The 15375-nt window shown below is 41.6% G+C and overlaps 1 protein-coding gene across 2 annotated transcripts in view; it reads left to right on the top strand.

Moving 5' to 3' along the window:
* Window positions 1-15375, top strand: part of LOC124721797 (protein turtle homolog B-like) — a 406195-nt gene that overhangs the window by 176583 nt on the left and 214237 nt on the right. For both annotated transcript variants that reach the window (XM_047246920.1, XM_047246919.1), the window contains exon 2: window positions 5641-5783. In XM_047246920.1, coding sequence (XP_047102876.1) covers window positions 5641-5783 — 143 coding nt within the window. The remainder of the gene's footprint in view (window positions 1-5640; window positions 5784-15375) is intronic.

Raw genomic sequence — 15375 nt, 5'->3', positions numbered from 1 at the left:
AACACTTCACTTCCTACCTGCTTTGACATCTTCAATATTTGTAGTCCTGTCTTCCTCAGTTGCGTGCAATATTACGGTATACTGATGATTTTTACTTTATGGAGCGTCTGACTACAACTGAATGAAACATAATTTTCGTGCCATACGTTCTTCGCCTTTATTTTCTGCAAGGTATCTTCAGTGGCAGGTTGCGTGGACGATTTTCTACATATTACGTTCCTATTGCATTTTTGGTGTTCAGTTCCTCGAACTGTGAAATGTGGGGAAAAAACCGCAAATTGCCATTTATAAGAAGAGGAACAACACCAAAAATGCAACAGGAGCGTAATATGTAGAAAATCATCAACGCAACCTGCCACTGAAGATGCCTTGGCATGAAAGTTGTTTCATTCAGTTGTAGTCAGACGGTCCCTAAAGTAAAACTATCGGTATACCGTAATACCTGCTTTGATCTTCTTCTCCAGTTTCCACGATGGGTACAGTGCAGTTCATGCATATCCAGCAAAGGCAAGAGCTGCTACTTACCGTGAAATGTTCCAACTAAATTTTAGTATAGCTAATAACTTGAGTGTTTTCTTTGTTTTTAAAAGTTCAACTGCCTCAAAATTTCGTTAAAGACGTGAGCTCTAATTTTGAAAGTGCGTTCTAGAACTGTATAAAGAAGCATAAACTCTGAATGCTTTAATTAAAATTTATTGTGCCTTGAGACATGGGAACATAGTGTCATGGTACTTTACCTGAATATTTACCGAGGGAAAGGACTGTATGTACCTTACAAAACTCTTCAATATGTATTCAGCAGATTACTATAACTGTAAATGTGTTGGAGAACTAAAATGGTGAAGATACACGCAGTTAAACTGCAAGAATTATTTCATTATTACTGTTACTACTAGTGTAGAGAAATGGATGCTTACAGCTTGGTTTTAACATAGCAATTACCATTGACTGTAAAATATCTAACATTTATTACTGTCATAAAATAATTCTGTTAAGCTCACTGGTAATCTTTGTGTAATCTTTCAACGGTAACAAGAACAATTAATACCATTTCTCATTACTTAAAAATTGTAAAATATTTTTGCTTACATCAGTTATTATTCACATTGCTTAACTATTACTGCTGGGTTGGCTTTTAATCAGCAAGATCACTTTTCTTAACAAATACTTCAGAAACACTTCTCTTACTTTGTAGGCTAACTAAATGTTTACCCAATGGAAGCAAAAGATCGTATTCTGACTTAATAGATGCTATATACCGATTATTATACTGTGTGGCTTAAGGCCTTTGCTATATGACAACTTTGAACTAAACCGTAAGACATTCTATCCGTAAAAGTTCACTGTTATCAAGTATTATGAAGCAGTAGTAACTTTACTTTTATAAGCTATTAAATAATGTTCTTTATATGCAATCACTGAGTTACTGGAATTAATACGTTGTTTCTCGGAAACAAGCAAACACTAACCATCTTTAATTCATTTATTATTGCTAATACACAGATCTTCTTACTTAAAGTTTTAAAAAAAGCAGTAGTCAGATCTTGCCTTATTGAGTTCGTGGTCGACGACTTTTGTGCTCAGATAATTGTTACTTTTTTATGTGGCTTCATGTGCTTTTGATCATGTAGAAATAACTAATTCGTCCTTGGTGTGATCATTCATGTAACATGAAGCGACGAAGTGACAAATAAATTGTATTTTTGCTACACAGGCAAATAAAAAGATGTGTGCCGTTAAAAATATACTGGCTATTTAATTAAATATGATGTGAAGCTTGAGGCTTGTGAGAAGTGTTTGAAAATGATCGACAGTCGAATTTAGCTGATAGCACAGACAATAAATAGATTACAGCCTGCATGGATCATGCTTCCGTTGTTTAAACATACTGAGGCTGTGGACCCGCACAAGAACAACATTCTGTTTTCGACTACGTTGTCAGTGCTCTGTCAAAGCTGAAATTTATTCTGTGTTTACATCTCACTCACGATGTAAGATATATTTCAGTGTTCTTCACTAGTATTGTTCCTTTGACAACGACAGTCAATTAATACACACTATGTGATGAAAAGTATCCGGACACCTGGCTGAAATTGACATACAAGTTCGTGGCGCCCTCCATCGGTAATGCTGGAATTCAATATGTTGTTGGCCCACCGTTAACCTTGATGAAAGCTTCCACTCTCGCAGGCACACGTTCAGTCAGGTGCTGGAAGATTTTTTGGAAAATGACAGCCCATTCTTCACGGAGTGCTGCACTCCACACAACGTTTTTGCACTGTTCAATCGTCCAATGTTCACGCTCTGTACACCAAGCGAGGCGTCGTTTGGCTTTTACCGGCGTGATGTGTGGCTTATGAGCAAACTCTCAATCATGAAACCCAAGTTTTCTCACCTCCCGCCTAACTGTCATATTACTTGCAGTGGATCCTGATACAGTTTGGAACTCCTGTGTGATGGTCTGGATAGATGTCTGAGTGTTACACATTACAATCCTCTTCAACTGTCGGCGGTCTCTGTCAGTCAACAGACGAGGTCGTCCTGTACGCTTTTGTGCTGTACGTGTCCCTTCACGTTTCCACTTCACTATCACATCGGAAACAGTAGACCTAGGGAGGTTTAGGAGTGTGGTAATCTCGCGTACAGACGTATGACACAAGTGACACCCAATCACCTGACCACGTTCAAAGTCCGTGAGTCCCGCGGAGCGCCCCATTCTGCTCTCTCACGATGTCTAATGACTACTGAGGTCGCTGATATGGAGTACCTTGCATTAAGTGGCAGCACAATGCACCTAATATGAAAAACGTATGTTTCTGGGCGTTTCCGAATACTTTTGATCACATAGTGTATATATATATAATGTGTGTATGTGTAATAGAAAAAAAAGGCATTTCACATAAGTCGGTGTTTATAAAAGCCATGCTTGATTTTCAGACAGAGGAAAAACAGAAACAACAGCTTCTACCTTCAACGATATTATTGAATCATGAAATGTATTCGCAGTTGCGACAATCAACTATATGATGGACACGTTCCATCACCTTGGAGATTTGCACCTCAATTTGGTCCTACGGAACTAGACGTGTAAAATAAAATAATTGGAATGACGACAGCGAAAATTTATGCCGGACCGGGACTCGAACCCAGATTTCTCGCTTTACGCTAGCGGTCACTTTAATCTCTTTAGCTATCCGTGGATAGCTCATGGTCCGACCCAAACTTCCACATGCCGTCGTTCATGCGTCACAACCTGCACTCGTACACATTATGCAATTTCCATGGGGGCGGGCATTTTAAAAGTAATTCGCTGCCTGGTATCGGCGGATAAGTACGATACTGCAAAAGGGAGAAAGGAAGGTTGAGTTAAACATCCCATCGACAGAGATGTCATTAGAGACAGAGCACAAGCTCGAATTGTGTCAGGGATGGGGAAGAAAATCGGCCGAGCCCTTTCAAAGGAACCACCCCGGAATTAGCCTGGAGCGATCTATGGAAATCACGAACAACCTAAATAGGAATGGCCGGACGCGGGTTTGAACCTTCGTCCACCCGAATGCGAGTCCAGTGTTCTAACCACTGCGCCACCTCGCTCGGTACGATAATGCAGTGCCTGTGTTGTTAAGAAATACGATGGAAAGTTCCTTCGAACATGCATGCGTGTACGAAGTAAGAAGAACGATGCAATGTCCTTTCGGACATGTATGCAGGTCCCAAGGAACTTTGCAGCGCACTTCATAACAGCACAGGCACTGAGAGATTATTAACGTAGTGTAATTCGATAAATTTTGCTGTGTAATCATTTTGTAACAGCAAATAGCTGCATTCCTTTTGTCAGTGTATGTCTGTTTCATATTTCTTTTCAGTATTAACATCAGGACCCATCTCAAATGACCTCAGAGTGTTCCTTCAACTGAGGACAAATATATTGTTGTTGTTATTGTTGTTGTTGTGGTCTGAAGCCAGAAGAATCATTTTATGCACGTCTCCACGGTATTCTGTTCTCTGGAAGTCTCTTCATCTGTACAAAACTGCTGTAACTTACATCCACGTGATCCTTAGTACTGTAATCATCTCTTGGCCTCCCTCTTCAGTTTTTACCCCCTATTATTTCCTCCATTACCAAACTGGCGATTCCTTCTTCTACTCAAGTTACCCGATAAATTTCTTTTTTCTCCAATTCGGTTCAGTACCACCGTATTAGTTGCCCGAACCACCCACCTTATCTTCAGTATTCTTCTTTAGAACCAATATTCAAAAGCTTCTATTCTCTTGTTGTCTGAACCGCTTATCTGTCACCTTTCACTTCCACGGAAGGCTACACTCTACACAAATGCCTTCAGAAAAGACTCCCTAACCATTAAATTTATATTAGATATTTACATTTCTTGTTTCTCAGAAATACTTTTCTTGTAATTGCCAGTATGCATTTTATATCTTCTCAACTTCAGTCATTATCAGTTATTTTACTGCCCATATAGCAAAACCCCTACATTATTCTTTAGTCTCATTTCCTAATCTAATTCCCTTAGCATCGCCTAATTTAATTCGATTATCCCTGTTCTGCTTTTGTTACTGTTCATCTTATATCCTTCTTTCACGACACAGTACATCCCTCTCAACTGCTCTTCCACGCCCTTTGTCGTATCTCAGGTTTGCTGATGACGCTGTAATTCTGTCATAGTTTTTATTTCTTTTCCCTGAACTTCAGTTCCCTTTCCACCGAGCGAGGTGGCGCAGTGGTTAGCACACTGGACTCGCATTCGTGTGGATGACGGTTCAAACCCGTCTCCGGCCATCCTGATTTAGGTTTTCTGTGATTTCCCTGAATCGTTTCAGGCAAATGCCTGGATGGTTCCTTTGCCCTAATCCGAGCTTGTGCTCCGTCTCTAATGAACTCGTTTTCGACGGGACGTTAAACACCAATCTCCTCCTTCCCTTTCCAAATTGCTCCTTGGCTTCTTTTATTGCTTGCTCAGTGTACAGACTGTCCGCCCCCGGTAGCTGCGTGATGTCAGAACGGTAGCTCAGTGTATTCAGTCAGAGAGGCGCTGGCCCTCTGTAATTAAAAAAAACTGAGTAAAGGAATCAATGATCAACTTGAACGGATGTCCTATGACGTCCACCCAGACCAAACGCAACGAACATTACCGAACAAAATAAAAATAAAAAAGTGGTCAGCGAGACACAATGTCAACCATGGGGCCCGGGTTCGATTCCCGGCTGGGTCGGAGATTTTCTCCGCTCAGGGACTGGGTGTTGTATTGTCCTAATCATCATCATTTCATCCCCATCGACGCGCAAGTCGCCGAAGTGGCGCCATATCGAAAGACTTGCACCTGGCGAACGGTCTACCCGACGGGAGGCCCTAGTCGCACGACATTTATTTTTAGTGTACAGACGAAGTGACGTAGGGGATACGCTACTACCCTATCCCACTCCCTTCTCAACAACTGTTTCGCTTTCATGTCCTCCGACTATTATAACAGCAGTCTGGTTTCTGTACGGGTTCTAAAAAACCTTTCGCACCCTGTATTAGTTCTATCTTGCAGAAGTTACAGTACGCTTTTGGATCTCAGGGAAAGATACTGAAGTGCTCCGACTGACAGGTTCTGAGAAAGTGTTCTGTTATGTTTGCAGGCGGTGGTCGCGAGGCGGAGCCGCCGCAGCCGCAGACGCAGCCGGAGCCGTCTTTCGACCCGTCGACGCCGCTCAACGTGACAGCGCTGGTCGGAAAGTCTGCGAGACTCACCTGCCGAGTTCGCAATCTGGGCAATCGCACGGTAAGTCGCTGCGCGTCACCAATCTCGTGTACTATCCCACCACTGTATTATTGCACTTGGTCGCCCGTAGCCGTTATCGGAAACACGCGGTGACGTTACAGTAAACAAGTGCAGTGGTGACGAAGGAAAGTGCATTGCACTGTGCCTGCTTTCAGACAGCTGTGCATGCAATATGAAGTGGTTCAGCACGTCCTGGCGAATATCAGTATAACAGCTCATGATAAGCCCAGTCCCGTCCTCACTCCCAGGTGAAATAATACTGTGGTCGACTAATAGCAGCCACTGTCCGCTAAGCATGCTGAGGACATGACCAGCGTCTCAGCACCGTCATGTTTACGCCCGAGAAACGAGGTAGGGAGGAAACAATAACGTACACTCTTGTATTCTTACAAGCTGAATGCGTGCAAACTACACGTTTATAGTCCAATGCCCTGCTTAGCACAACAACTAAACACTGACCGTCAGTTTTTTGGTCAACATTTGAGTAATGAGAAACCGTGAAAGTCTTAGAAATTACACAATGAATTTTTGTGCGAATTTTCATATCCAAACGAAGAGTAGGCAATGGACGAAGTGGGTAGTAAATGGATCAGCGCGAGTTTTAATTTTGCAAAAAAATACTTAATTGCTTAAAAGTAATAAGGGAAACAAACATTAAATTTAGTGGTTTCTGAAAAAAATTTGAAAAACAAGCATGTTAAATATTTTGTGAAATAATTTGCGTCAAAGCATGAAATAAAATAGATTAGAAAAATATTTGATGCGCCTTTGAATGATGCTCGAAAATCATGTACAACAAATGAAGTGGTGATTGAGAATTCAAGGTTCAGTGTTTGGCTTAGAGTTTCAAAGAGTACTACAGAATATTTGTCTGGTGGATTATGTAGCCCAAAAGACAAATATCGTAAAGTGCTCCACAAAATTCTAAGTTAAACTATGTATTTTACGTTCTCAATTGGCGCCACGTTTGCTGTACATGATTTTGAGCATCATTCAAAGGTGCGCAAAGGTTTACCTAAACAATTTTATTTCATGCTTTTAGATAAAATCATTTCAAAAACATTTTACCATTTTTTTTTCAAAACAAAATTTTTCACATTAAAACACGCACACTACCACTCTGAAAAATTTACCCATATTGTAATGTGTGTGAATCCACAATTCGTCTAAATAAACCACAGGCTTCTTTAATTCTGAGGATTAATTTTTCATAGTAATCTAACGTAGAGTACCTTTTTCGAAATTATGTAGACGCGTTCGTAAATGATAATACGTTTATTTTGACAAATTTTTTAATCAAATATAAGAAACAGGAAAGAAATTTCCGTCTAGCTACAGTTATAGCCTCGAAGTTGCAATGGCGCTGTTAAATGTTCGTCCCACAGAAAACAGCTCCACTCACATTTCGCTGATTTCTTCTGCTACAGTACGGTCCACACGCCTGGCCTGATAGAAAATGGATAACGTTCTTCAGCTACAGATATCTTTAGCGGAAACTAGCCGCACTACATGCCTCTACAGGTTGCCTCAGATGTTTTCTGGTATTTTCTCAGAGCTATTGAACGATAGATAGTTTATGCGTGAGAAGTTCAGTACACTGTCCCTTGGTTGATGCAATAACACCGCCAAGCCCGTGATAATCTTAAGTTACAGTTTCGACACTCGCACACAGTCACAATCACTCGTAATAGTCAGCTTATGGTATGCAGCAGAACCAGTTACGAAAAGGGTTATAAAACGGATTTCTGTGACAGAATGCTCACTCAAGTGTTACTCAAATTGACGCCTCGAATATTCAGCTCTCGGTCCTGACTTGTACAATACAGCACGCCGATTTTAGTTATTCACAAGTCACAATTTGCACATAAAATCCATAATTCCTCACGTCCGCCTCTAGCAAGCGTGCACGTGAGCACTCCAAGGTCAAGTTTAACTCATAGTTTCGCAGATTATTACGTCTATTCATTGCTCCTAATACACACATCCGTAGCTTGTTTGTCCGTCTTTGAAACGAAATACATCACTGATTATGCATATCACGAAAATAATGGCTCTGATCACTATGGGACTTAACATCTGAGGTCATCAGTCCCCTAGAACTTAGAACTACTTAAACCTAACTAACCTAAGGACATTACACACATCCATGCCCGAGACAGGATTCGAACCTGCGACCGTAGCAGTCGCGCGGTTCCAGACTGAAGCACCTAGAACCGCTCGGCCACATCGGCCGGCTATGCGTATCACGGATCCAGTAGTTTTTTGGTAGGTTTGCAGAGGTATGTGGCATTAGATGTCAACGCACAGGTCGTGTAAATAACGGACCGCTGATTTGCGTCCGCGGTGGCGGCCCCCGATAGTGACCCATATGGGGCCGGCCGCGGTGGCCGTGCGGTTCTGGCGCTGCAGTCCGGAACCGCGAGGCTGCTACGGTCGCAGGTTCGAATCCTGCCTCGGGCATGTGTGTGTGTGATGTCCTTAGGTTAGTTAGGTTTAAGTAGTTCTAAGTTCTAGGGGACTTATGACCATAGATGTTGAGTCCCATAGTGCTCAGAGCCATTTGAACCATTTTTTGACCCATATGGGTTCCATAGGATTTATATCAGACGAATCTGGTCACCGAGACATCAACGTGAGTTCACTGTAATGCTCCTCAAACTATTGCAGCACAGTTCTGGCTCCGAGACACAGACAATTATACTGCTAAAAGATGACATTGCCGTCGGGGAAGACATCAAGCATGAAGGGATTCAGGTAGCCCGCAGCTGTCAGCGTGTCTTAGATAACTAACACAGGTCCCATGCAAGCGCAGAAGAATGTCTCCCGTTACATAATACTGCTCCCATCAGCCTGCACGTTTCGACCACCGTTCACCACAATTACGGCGTTTGTGGAGACGACTATCGTCCTAGTGTATCAAAAATGTGATTCGCCAGAAGAGCCGACACGTTTCCGTTGATCGACGGCCGAATCCCGATGGTTCCGAGTCCACTGGAATCGTAATTGACGATGTCGTTGGGTCAACATGTGAACACGTGGGGATGGTTTCCTGCAGATCTCCATATTCAACAATGTACGATGAACGGTGTGCTCCGAAACACTTGGGCGTGCACCAGAATTGTGCTCTTTCGGCAGAGACGCCACAAATCATGATCTATCCTACTTTACAGAGCAGACAAATCTCCGAACCCCTAGTTCTGTGAGGAGTCATGGACGTCCAACCATTTGGCATCTAGTGGTGATTTCACTGTCCTCCTACCTCTTTCCGTAGATGATCATAGTAGTAGCACGTAAACATTCGACCAGCTTCGCCGTTTTAGAGAAACTCGTTCACAGGCTTTGTGTGATAATAAACTGTCCTTTCACAAAGTCGCTTATCTGAATGGTTTTCCCCATTTGCAGCCCATATCTCGCTAGGGTGATCCCCGTCCGTGTGCGCTCCGATGACACACTTTTGTTACCGCTTCACGTTCCCGCAACACCACGAGATGGCATCCAACGTCGCGGCAGAGGTCATAATGTTGTGGCTTATTAGTGTACAGCGTAACCAATCCGATATCAGTATCAAACTGCAAAATCTCGTGTCTTTTACCAAGAACCAATTACAACTTAACAGATTTTATAAGAGATTTATTAAATAAACAGATTTATAAAACCCTCAAATATCATAAGAATTCATCCTTAAAGTAAGTGAATCATCGCAAAACGTTTCTTTTTTCCCAGTACCATAAGAAGGCGATTAACACTTCACAAATTTCCCCTGGGAGTACGATTCACCCGTACAGCCACAGTTTTCATGCTAACGCATATTTAGTTAGTAGACATAACATTACTTATTTATTATATTACTTCGCATTCAAATTTTCATTCACACTAATAATTAAATATATTAAATCTATAACAATTAATATTAGGAGCGTTCAATAAGTAATGCAATACATTTGTTTCTTTCTCTACCAATTTCCGTTGAAAAAAATGCGGAATTTATTGTGAGGTGTCGTGTAATATTCCCGCTTCAGCCCATATCGTTTCATGAAGTTTCGATAGATGGCGGAGCTATACGTAGCCTATAACATGGCGTTTTTAACTGAGGTGCGTTCCAAGCAAAGAGTTATCACTGAGTTTCTTTTGGTGGAAAACCAGAGCATCGCAGATATTCACAGAAGCCTGCAAATTGTGTGAGGACACCTGGCAGGGAACAAAAGCACGGAGAGTCGTTGGGCGAGACGTCTGTCAATATCGCAACAAGGTCGCGCAAACTTATCCGATCTCCCACGTGCCGTTCGGCCGCACACAGCTGTGGCTCTTGCAATTTTGAAACGTGCAGATACTCTCATTCGAGGTGATCGGCGAATCACAATCAAACACCTCGCTGCTCAGCTGGACACGTCTGTTGCTTGTGCTCACAGACTCGTCCACCAGTTGATGTACTGAAAGGTGAGTGCCTGATGGATTTCCCCCTCCTAACAGAAGATTATGAAGAACAACGAAGGGATATCTGTGTGGAATTTCTTGGGCGTTACGAGGCTGATCGTCACAGGTAATTAAACATGGGTTCATCACTTCGAACCGAAAACAAAACGGCAATCCATAGAGTGGCACCACACCACCTCTCCTTCGAAGAAAAAGTTCAAAGTCGCACACTCATCCAGTAAAGTCATGGCGCTGGTATTCTGGGGCTGTGAAAGTGTTATTCTGTTACATTTCCTCACTTATGGTGCAACGGTTAACTTTGAAGTGTATTGCGCTACCCTCAGAAAAGTGAAGGAAGGACTTCAGCTAGTTTGTCGCTAAAAAAATCCAAACGGACTTCTCCTTCTCCATGACAACCTAAGGCCTCACTCAAGTCGGCGCACCCGAGAGGAGCTCACAAAATATCATTGGACTGTCCAACAGCCCGGATCTTGTACCTTCCATCTGTTTGGCCCAACGAAGGAGGCACTCCGCGGGAAGGAGTACGTGGATAATGGGGAGGCTATTGAGCAACAAGACGTTGGCTCGAACGTCTATCTGTAAACTGATACCATGCTGACATACGAGCCCACCCAGTACCGAGGCGTAAGGCCGTCACAGATTGAAGGGGTAATATATAATAGGTTTGTTTATAAATAACTCATCTGCTACCAGTCACATTTCCTTTATTTTATTTTTCGCACGACGCGTTTCGGGAAATAATTCCCATTTTCAAGTACGTTTTTTGTGTTTGTTATGTCATTACTATGTGATGTTGTCGATGTGTGAGATTCTGCTTCATTTTGTTGACTTTACTGCAATATATAAGAAAACACGTGAATTTTAGTTGGTTGTCGATCTTTTTGTGAAGTTAGTGGTGAAATTTAGAAGAATATGTACTGACAGTTTCCTAATGGTCCATTTGTGCAGAGTCTCAAACACACTAAACATCACATACAACTTGTTGTACACTTTTAAACATCGAAAACATTTTTCATAAACAAACCAGTGACACAGATGTTCTTACAAGTAGTCAACAGAGATGATATTATAGGTCTTCCACAGATTATGATATGTTTTTGTAGAGAGGTTATTTGCCTTAACAATTTGGATCATAATTTACTTATGTTTATTTTACAATTGTGCTTATTTAGGTGTGTTACTATTTTTATTTAAGTACACTATCGAAACATCTGTGTAAAACATAGCAATAAGAACAATTGTAAAATAGACGTAAGTAAATTATGATCCAAATTGTTAAGGTAAATAACCTCTGTACAAAAAAATATCATACTCCGTGAAAGACCTATAATATCATCTCTGTTGACTACTTGTAAGAACATCTGTGTCACTGGTTTGTTTGTGAAAAATGTATTCGATGTTTAAAGGTGGATAACAAGTTGTATGCGATGTTTAGTGTGTTTGAGGCTCTGCACAAATGAACCATAAGGAAACTGTAAATACAAATTCTTCTAAATTTCGCCACTAACTTCACAAAAAGACCGACAACCAACTAAAAATCGTGTGTCTTCTCATATATTGCAGTAAAGCCAAAAAAATGAAGCAGTATCTCACACATCGACAACATCACATAGGAATGACATAAGAAACACAAAAAACACACTTGAAAGTGGGTATCATTTCCTGAAACGCGTCGTGCGAAAAATAAAATAAAGGAAATCGTGACTGGTAGCAGATGAGTTATTTATAAACAAACCTATTGTTTTCACAGTCGCAGGCTTTTAGAGCCATTTATAATGGACAAAATCAAAAGCGGGATTCTGTTGAAAAAAAAAAAAGATGGTTCAAATGGCTCTGAGCACTATGGGATTTAACAGCTGAGATCATCAGTCCCCTAGACTTAGAAATACTTAAACCTAACTAGCCTAAGGACATCACACACATCCATGCCCGAAGCAAGATTCGAACCTGCGACCGTTGCGGTCGCGCGGTTCTAGACTGAAACGCCTAGAACCGCTCGGCCACACCGGCCGGCTCTAATGAAAACTAAGGTTTTGTAGCCAAAAGAGTGGGCAATAACATGGTGTATTGGAATCCTGAATAGAAAATGTGTTGCATCACTTATTGAACGCTCCTTGCAAAAGCCATAATAATCACTAAAGATTCAGTTTTATTTCCAAACTATTCTGTTTTGTCTACGTATGATTAAATTCCATAAGATTCTGACACCTTGTGGCCACAGCCGTAACTATTTAGAACAACTGCATCGTAATATTACATCTGTCGTGCTAGAACCATGACTCATTTATGAAGCTACCTGCTCACTACTGCCCGACTTAGCCTGCGTTCGCAGTGGCACCGACAACGATCGTCATATGCCGCCGCCAGCGATCGCCCGATAACATCGACCGACAGCTTTGTCACAGACAGTGCGCCCGATCTCCTTCGTCAGTTTTTGACGGGGTAAAGGAGGTTAGGTTAGGTTAGAATTTAGCCTATGCATGAACTATGTTAGGTTTTAACCTCCATGAATGGGATGGACACCACAACGCCTCCGTGCTAGGAAACGTGTGCTACAAAGCTGCTTTTACTTCTAAGAAGATGCCGAATGCATGTGAATGAGCTATATCTGTCTCGGAAGGAACGTGGCGATTACTGTACGCTCTGTACAGTTACTGGAATTACCATATAAGTTTTACGAATATATGAGATAAAGTGAGAAACATTTTGTTACATACTCGACATGATTCGTAGTGACGTTGAAAAGCAAGTACAGACACTGTTTTACTGAATTTATCTGAAATCGTGCAAACGTCAATGACTGTCATTCAACATACTTGTGAAAGGCAAACATAAAGTTTCCTGTTGGAGAAATGTGTTCGTCGCCAGGGTGATTATGTTCAGAAATAAAAATGTAGAAGTGAAAAATAAATATGTGGACTGTTATCAACGTTTCCTTTATTCAAGAAGCCTTAAGAATATTCTCATACAAAATTTTGTGGCATTACTCTTCAGCACGCCCACATGCTTATCTAAATAATCTTCAGTTAGACCACATAATCATCAGTTTATCGCATCTCTTCACGAAATAACAAATTCCGCCTACATAAAATTCTGAGCCCTAGAAATTTGAAACCCAGAGAGAATAGAACTTGTAGTAGTCTAATTATTTAGTCATGACTTCATGCAGTACACTCAGAGAACTCTGAGGAAAGTTGTCCATTGAAATACCGCGAAAGCAGTTTATGTACGATTTTTTGACCGTTTTATGAAAATTTCGTTTCCCTATCAGAGACTGACTGACAATTAAGTCATCATCATCAAACGGTTTAAATGGCTCTAAGCACTATGGAACTTAACATCTGAGGTTATCAGTCCCCCAAACTTAGAACTACTTAAACCTAACCAACCTAAGGACATCACACACATCCATGCCCGAGGCAGGATTCGAACCTGCGACCGTTGCAGCAGCGCTGTTCCAGACTGATGCGCCTAGAACCACTTGGCCACAGAGGCCGGCTGTCATCATCATCATCATCATCATCATCATCATCATGAACTTTCGTCCTTCCACTCTTAAACAACTTCTTGGCGGAGAAAACTTCGTCATATTATTCGGGTCATACACAACACAAATTTCGCGATGAAAGTGGGTAGTGTTGAGATTTTTTGCCACTGCAGGATTTTAAATTGCAATCCCATTATGAACAGTAGGAGAAAGGGATGCAATGTGGCATTACCTTTATCGCAGCTGTAAACACACTGACCTACTGAGTCAGTGAGTGTAACATCCACTAATATCCATTTTACATGGAAACGGAAGTTATTCTCCAGACAGCACTTGTATTACAGTATTCAATCCACGCTTGAAAATAAATGCAGATTCTAGCCAAGACTACGGGTTGCATTGTTGTCTTTGACCATGAACGGTACCTATGCAATGTACTCAATACGTTGCAGATGTCACTCGTGGTCAGAACAGTGTTCAATGCAGTTCTGCGTACACTATGTCGAAACTAAGTGAATCTGAAAGTGGACAAATTTTTGGTGCTCGTATGGAGAGTGCTTCTGTAATCAAGGAAGCCAAAGTGTTCGGCAGATGAAGAGGCACAATATAGAAGATTTATATCGAATGCAGGGAAAGCGGGAAAACATCGTCCGCTAAGTCACAACGCGGACGGAAGTGTGTATTGAATGATCATGACAGACAGCCATGGAAAACTGTGATCACTGCAGAACTGGATGCCTTGCGAACCTCGTCAGCATCAAAACAACAAGACGAGAGCTCGATAAGCAGGAAACTGCGGGCGACCTGGAATTCCAAAACTACTCATCAGTGATTCAAATCCCCGTACTAGGGAAACGTGGGGCCGAAGCCATAAAGCCTGGACTACGGACCAATGGAAGAAAGTGATTTTGTCGGATGAGTCCTGTTTCTGTTTCCAACTTACGCCCAAAGAGTAAAACAAGGTGGCGGCTCGGTGATGATTTGGGCAGCCATATCGTAGTACTCCATGGGCCCTCGGTTACTGTGGAAGGTCGCATTGCTGTCAAGGGTTATGCGATCATTTTGGCGGATCAGGCCCATCCCATGGTACAATGTTTGTCCTCCAATGGTAATTTTATTTTCCAAGACAAGGTCGCTTTTTATACAGCGCGCATTATCCAGTACTGGTTTTGTGAGCACGAGGATGAGTAAGGTATTTGACTGATTTCTGCAAATTGTCTTAAATGGTTAATTACGTCATTTTACGCTCATAACATTTTTTTTCCTCTTGAATTTCAGTATTCTTTTACAAATACGGAAATGAAATTCACATAATTTGGAAGCCCGCTAAAACGTTCCTTACGAGTCATATGATGCCTGTGACGTCACTGGCTAGCTTGCTGTTCCTACTGTCATAATGCCAATTCACAGTTATGTCTAGTTTTCGAATTTACGTTTCGGAAAATGGGATACAAATGATGTGTAGTACCATACTGTACAAATACATCTATAAAAACACCTGAAAAGTTTGCTTGAATGAGAATATGCGTAAAATGTGGTTGCACTGTACCGGCAAATTGCCATCACGTCAACGCACAAGTTCAGAAACTTATTTAAAAGTGTGTTGTACAGTGAAGTTAACATTAATTTTTCTCCAAGATACGCTTTTCCACTCTTACATGAAGCATAGTG

Source organism: Schistocerca piceifrons, chromosome X, assembly GCF_021461385.2.
Source record: "Schistocerca piceifrons isolate TAMUIC-IGC-003096 chromosome X, iqSchPice1.1, whole genome shotgun sequence".
In the NCBI taxonomy this organism is placed as follows: domain Eukaryota; kingdom Metazoa; phylum Arthropoda; class Insecta; order Orthoptera; family Acrididae; genus Schistocerca; species Schistocerca piceifrons.
The sequence above is the reverse complement of the archived record's forward strand: the minus strand, read 5'-3'. Positions and strand labels throughout refer to the sequence as shown.